General features: G+C 52.1%; 1 protein-coding gene across 1 annotated transcript; it reads right to left on the bottom strand.

The window, feature by feature from the left end:
- Positions 1 to 419: 419 nt before the first annotated feature.
- On the bottom strand, positions 420 to 5,388 carry LOC103129601 (7SK snRNA methylphosphate capping enzyme-like). Its single transcript, XM_007540761.2, has 8 exons — positions 4,992 to 5,388; positions 3,909 to 4,265; positions 3,059 to 3,303; positions 2,721 to 2,943; positions 2,134 to 2,620; positions 1,805 to 2,011; positions 1,599 to 1,707; positions 420 to 675 (listed from the first exon to the last, which is right to left on the bottom strand). The coding sequence occupies exons 2-8, from the start codon at positions 4,235 to 4,237 to the stop codon at positions 623 to 625; spliced, it is 1,653 nt and encodes a 550-aa protein (XP_007540823.1). The 5' UTR covers positions 4,238 to 4,265; positions 4,992 to 5,388; the 3' UTR covers positions 420 to 622.
- Positions 5,389 to 6,164: the final 776 nt, after the last annotated feature.

Genomic DNA, 6,164 nt, shown 5'->3' with positions numbered 1-6,164 from the left:
TTAGCTACATGCTGTCAGCTACCTGATGTTAGCCACATGCTGCACACGCTGTTAGCTACATGCTGTTAGCTACCTGATTTTAGCCACATGCTGCTAGCTACCTTCCGTTAGCTACATGCTGTTACCAACATTCTGTTAGCCATACGCTGTTAGCTACATGGTGTTAGCTGAGGACACACCTGGACATGGTTTAGTGTCTTACCTTCTGTCCATCCTACTGCTGTTCGTCCATCAGCGTCCACCAGGGGGCGCCGTGGACTCCTCATCCGGACCGGACCTCATTTCCTCCTGCAGAGCCACTAGTCATGTATTCATCTGACTCACTCAGAACCACTGAACCGGGTCGGACACATTTTATCTCCTGGTTTTATTTAATGTGTGACCCAAACTACCGGATCAGAACCAGAACCAACACAGCAGCAGCTCAACTCACTTTATTATGAAAAAGACCAAGAAGAATCAGGTTTTATTTTGAAAAGATCAGTCACTTCCTGTCTGTTGTTGACATTCAATTACAGTGAGGTCACCTGACCGCTCCAAAAGGTCCCACTGAGCATGCTCAGTGCAGTCTGACATCACTTCCTCCTGAGGCTCTGCTGTCCAAGCAGATCCATCAGTGATGTCACTTCCTGTGGGTGGAGCCCTTGTGGAACAGGTAGATGGGTCTCTGGTTACCTGGAAACAGGTAGGAAACAGGTGAGGTCACATGAGCGACTCGACCAATCAGAGGAGGTTCACTGTTCAGATGCTGTGATGTCACAATATTCACTCTGGCTGCATGCTGGGTAACGACGGGTCATTAGTTTACATACAGCTGCTGCTGGTCTGACAGGAAGTGTTTAACGTTCACAGCAGGAGAATCTGAACCAAATACGACTTTTCCTCCGCAGATCGGCCGATTCCGATCTTTCCAACAATAAATCCGATCTGTTCCTCTTCCAGATGTGGAACTAAATCCGATATTTCTCAAAACGTCTGGAGGCAGAACGTCACATTTTATCCAACAAGTGTCAGAATTCAGCAACAGAAGAAGAAAGACTCTAAATGAACACCTGAAAATAATAAAGGGATGAAAACAGTCTGAGTCAGTGAACGCATCACATCCCAACCAACCACTCCTGGTCCAACATCCAAACAGAACCGGGTCAGAGGCTGCAGTCAGCACTCCACTAAAGGCTGCTGCTATTAGCTGTTAGTTTTCTGTTAATCAGCTTCCTGCTGATCATGCTGTCGCTCTCAACAACTTTACAATCCATCCAGAGATGGCAGCCATCTTTACTGCTGCAAACAGAGCGCTGCGGCGGCCATCTTTACTGCTGCAAACAGAGCGCTGCGGCGGCCATCTTCAGCTTTGCAGTTGGGGTTTTTTATCACGAACGACCAGAAACAAAACCAGATTTCAGCCAGGAATTGTAAGTGAGACTTCAGGCCTGCTGTGCTAACGCCAACGCTAATGTAGCCGTAGCGAGGAACCAAAGAGGGAACGCAGAGACACTCATGTTATAGAATGAATATGATAACTTATTATCAACGAGAATGATGATCAACCTGTATAGACTGCAGGGGAGCTAGCAGCTGGCTGGATGTGTGTGTGTTACCTGTGTGTGTGAGCGGTCTGTAGGAGATGAAGCCGATGGTGTCGGTGAGCAGGGAGGTGAATAGTTCTGGTCGGAGCCTCAGAGTTCTGAAGTGACGCAGCATCGAGTCCTGGGATCAAACAGAACCAGGTCAGAACCTCTGGACCCATCAGAACCAGGTCAGAACCTCTGGACCCATCAGAACCAGGTGTCTCCCCCCTCCTCACCCTGTTGCTGCGGGCGTAGCCGCTCCAGGGCTGCGGCTCCAGGATCAGCGTTCCGCCCGGCGCCAGGCTCTGATAGGCCCGTCTGAACAGCCGGACCACGCCCCGGTCACCCGACTGCAGCTGCACCCACTTGGTGACGCCCAGAGCCAGGATGACGTCATACTGGCCCCGCCCAGGCCACGCCTCCCCCTCAGACACGTAGTCGCCCTGTGGGCGGAGTCGGACAGGTTACCATGGATGTTAACGGAGTACAGGTGGGACCAACATGCTCCACAGGTAAACAGGCAGTATTTTCCATCGGGCAGTACGGAGGACGCCTACAGACTCACCTGGATGAAGGTGACGTTGTCTGGGAACCTGGAGGAGGATGATGATGGCGGCAGAAGGGGCGGAGCCGAGAGAGGACCCCGACTGACCCTGAAGGAGACGGGGAGGAGGGGCGCCGCCCGCATCACTTCCTGTCTGTGTGCTGCCACCAGGTCATGTGACAGGAAGTGACGGACGTTCTGCCTGGCAGCGTGGACCAGCCGCCCGTCTAGCTCCACCCCCAGGATGTGGGCGGGGTTAAACCTCCTGGCGATGGCCAGGGTCATGTGACCGGCGCCGCAGCCCACGTCTAGAACCGTCCGGTCTCTGAACCATTCGGCTTCTAGGAGGCGGAGCCGCGGGTCAGGCTCCGCCCCCACCCGTCCCTCGTGACTGTCGCCGTAGAAACCGTGGTAGCCATAGTAACGGCAGTGGTTCCCATGCTGATAGCGCTGGTGGTTCTTTTTCCTCTCTGAGGTGGGGGCGGAGCCAAGGCCAGGACCTCCACACCTGCAGGGGGAGACAGGGAGGTCACATGACCCCACGGACCAATCAGAACGCAGGTCTGTACAGACTGACCAATCAGAACGCAGCTCTACACCACACCCACCTGCTGGCTTTAGCCCCTCCCACCAGTGGCGTCTGGAACTTGGCTGGCAGCTTTGTGGTTTCCACGGTAACGCTTCCGTCAGCCGACCTGGTGGAGGCGGTGCGGCGATGGCGGCTCCCAGGCGGGGGGTGGGTGTGTCTGCGTGGCAGAATGGGGGGCGGAGCTACATCGTCCCGGCAGGTGATGGAGGTGTTGAGCTCACAGGACAGAGGAGACGCAGGAACTGGAAGAGAGACACGTTAGAGGACAGCGTCCCCAGAGGACAGCGTCTCCAGAGGACAGCGTCTCCAGAGGACAGCGCCCTCAGTGGAGCCCAGAGGAACTGCAGCAGGTGTTACCTGAGGGTCCAGCTGAGGGCGGGAACAGCCTGGCGGGCGTCTCCTCCTTCTCCCCTCCGCCCCCATGCTGTCGGTAGCGGTGTCTCCTCCGGGACTTCAGCGGGGACAGCAGGACGGCGGCAGCGTCCCCGTCCTCCCCCCTCAGGTTCAGGGGGTCGGTGACGTCACGGGGGACCAGGATCTCCACGGCGTCTCTGCTGCGGGACGGCAGGGGGGAGCAGCGCGGCGTCTCCTGATTGGTCGCCCTGAGGGGGGGAGGGAGAACACTGAGCTGTCCACGAGACATCAACGGGACTGAACTAATGATGGTCGACCAGAACCACCAGGTCCAGAACCAGAACCACCAGGTCCAGAACCAGAACCACCAGCAGCTGATCTTTCCTTGATGCTCCTGAAAGCATCTTTTCCTTCTAGAACCTGAACTCAGAACCGATCGGATTCTCTGGTGGAACCCAAACGATCAGAACCAACCAGAACCCGTCCGGTTCTTCATAGCCCCCATGAGGCAGCAAAGTTTGGGCCGGTTCTGCTTGACCCGGTCATGGAGCCTGGATAAGTTCTACTGATGGACCCAGAGACCTGCGTTCTGGTCCAGATGATCAGCTGCCATTAGGTCAAAGTTCTGCTTGTTAACCTTTGACCTTTGTTCAGACAGCCAATGGAAACATCAGTCTGTTGAGCTAGCACTAGCCATGCTAAGCTAGGCTAGGCTAATTTAAGCTAGGCTAACAGAAACTCAGGGTTAGAACCTTGTGGACATTCTCTCCCTGGACTTTGATTAGACCCTAGTTCTCCATCGCCTCCTGCTCTACTAGAACCTCCTGAAACTGCCCCGCTGCCCCTCCCCCACCTGTTGACCTCCTCGTCCAGCAGGGAGTTCAGGTTCAGCGGGTCAAAGATGTTCCCTCCCAACAGGAAGTGACTCGGCAGCACCGGCTCTGCCTGGCTCTCGCTGTTGGCACGGCGACGGCGTTTGGCCACGCCTTTAAAGCCCACGCCCACAGAGAATCGCCTCTTCCCGATCCTCTGATTGGCTGCAGGAGGAGGAGGGGGGGGCAGGAGGAGCTGGTGGCCATTTTTAGGATGGGTGGGAGGGTGGGGCTTATCCAGCTGCTCTGATAGGCTGACAGGGGGAGGGAAGGCGGGGTTTAGTCTGACCGGGTCTTTTTCCAGAGACATCCTGAAGAGGGCTCAGCCAATCAGAGATCTGCAGAGAGAGGGAGCGGAGTCAGTGGCACAGCCAATCAGAGACAAGCTAACAAACAGCTGGGCCATATCTGGTTGCCATAGCGATAACTACTGTGTTTAAATCCTCTGAGGAAGTTAAACATGAATGTTGCCTGAACTACAGTTTAGATAAGGAAATATCAGATGCCAGGCAAAAACTGTTTAGATTTTAATACTGGGAAACTATTCTGGTATCTCCTGTAACATTAATGATGATATTCTTCTAAGTATTTAAAGAAAAATTAATTAATCTTGTCATAAGTTAATCATTTCTCATTTATTTTCCCCATATCTCTTTCCAGCAGACTGAAGTTTCCATGCCCTCCACTGACTCTTCTCCTCCCTGAGCTGCAGGAGGAGTGACCTCTGACCTCTCCAGGTCACATTTACATGTGAAACATTCTGGGCATCTCTGTATGCAACGGATCAGTTTGTCTAAAATAATGTTAAATCTGAGGTTCATGAGCCTCATATTAATATGGAATAAATATAATAATTAAACTCAGAGTTCCTCCTAACTCTCCGTGTTTTAATGATCCTGAATCTGCCTGCAGATGGAGAAGATGGCAGATCTCCTGACGGGAGTTATCAAAGTTTAGTTAGATCTGGATCCAGCTCCAGAACCTCAGACCCAGTCACTACAACCGGACTGAACTGAGACAGAACCTCAGCAGACCTGCCTGATGAAGACGATGATCAAACTCACCGTGTCTCCTCCTCTTCCTCTTGTTTATGAAAATTTAACCAAACAGCTTTCGCCTCTAAAACAATCCCCGCCCCCTCCTGTCCTTCCGCCAATAGCACCGCGCCCTCATGAATAATTAATGAGCACAGTGGAATCAAACATTTAGCTGCTGCAGCTAGCCTCCTGTGGCTAACACACGCCCCTTCACTAAAAATCCCTTATACTCCTCAGGTCTGACCGGAAATAGAACCCCGCACAGCTCTGCGCATGTCCGCGTGCGTGTCCGTGTCTGTGCGCGCCGTGAAGTGGGCCGTGATTTCATATAAACTGAAGGAATTTCACCAAAATACCGAGATAATTACTAGCTGCTTTATCTGAGGGAAAACGGAACCTGTGGGTTTACAGGCCAGCGTCTAAGTCCCGCCTCTAACCACTTCTGACCAATCAGGATCAACAGCCTGCGAGGGCGGGAGATTGGGCCGTAAAATAAGGTGTCCTAATCTGTGCCTGATTAAAACTTTAACGGTAAAACATAGTTTAACCAGAAGATTTTAATAACTAAAAATTCAAACATTAGCAGTTATAAGTTTTCTGAAATTTCATTGTAAACTGTTTGAATTCAATATCTTGAAAAATCGTACTTCAAACATCTGGATATTTGTAATTAACCGAGTCTGGACTGACAGGTTGCACAAATTTATGCTCCAACAAACAAACTTCCAAACTTACACATTAAAACACATTAAATTCAGAACAAAGGTATATTCTACAGGCGGCTGTAGCTGATTCTTTACCAGCAATGATGAAAGAAATTAGGTGAGTGAAAGCAGAAGTAATCAGCCTGACAGACAACACTGAGGGCGAAGAGAGCGGAAGAGTTGCGTTTTGGTTGAATGCGGTTAGACAGTACGGTCTGGTCTGTCTCCTGATGGACAGTATGGTGTGGTCTGTCTCCTGGTGGACAGTATGGTGTGGTATGTCTCCTGGTGGACAGTATGGTCTGTCTCCTGGTGGACAGTATGGTCTCTGTCTCCTGGTGGACAGTATGGTGTGGTCTGTCTCCTGGTGGACAGTATGGTCTCTGTCTCCTGGTGGACAGTATGGTGTGGTCTGTCTCCTGGTGGACAGTCTGGTCTCTGTCTCCTGGTGGACAGTATGGTCTGGTCTGTCTCCTGGTGGACAGTATGGTCTGGT

The sequence above is a fragment of the Poecilia formosa genome, unplaced genomic scaffold (genome assembly GCF_000485575.1).
Source record: "Poecilia formosa unplaced genomic scaffold, Poecilia_formosa-5.1.2 Scaffold560, whole genome shotgun sequence".
NCBI lineage: Eukaryota > Metazoa > Chordata > Actinopteri > Cyprinodontiformes > Poeciliidae > Poecilia > Poecilia formosa.
This window is presented reverse-complemented; position numbering and strand designations above follow the sequence as displayed.

Excerpts from the sequence above, each read along its gene's own strand:
- LOC103129601 (XM_007540761.2), bottom strand. The coding sequence starts at position 4,237 with ATGTCTCTGGAAAAAGACCCGGTCAGACTAAACCCCGCCTTCCCTCCC. Across the intron at positions 2,621-2,720 it reads GGAGGGGCTAAAGCCAGCAG|GTGTGGAGGTCCTGGCCTTG; the intron begins GTGGGTGTGGTG and ends CTCCCCCTGCAG. Across the intron at positions 2,012-2,133 it reads ACAACGTCACCTTCATCCAG|GGCGACTACGTGTCTGAGGG; the intron begins GTGAGTCTGTAG and ends CTCCGCCCACAG.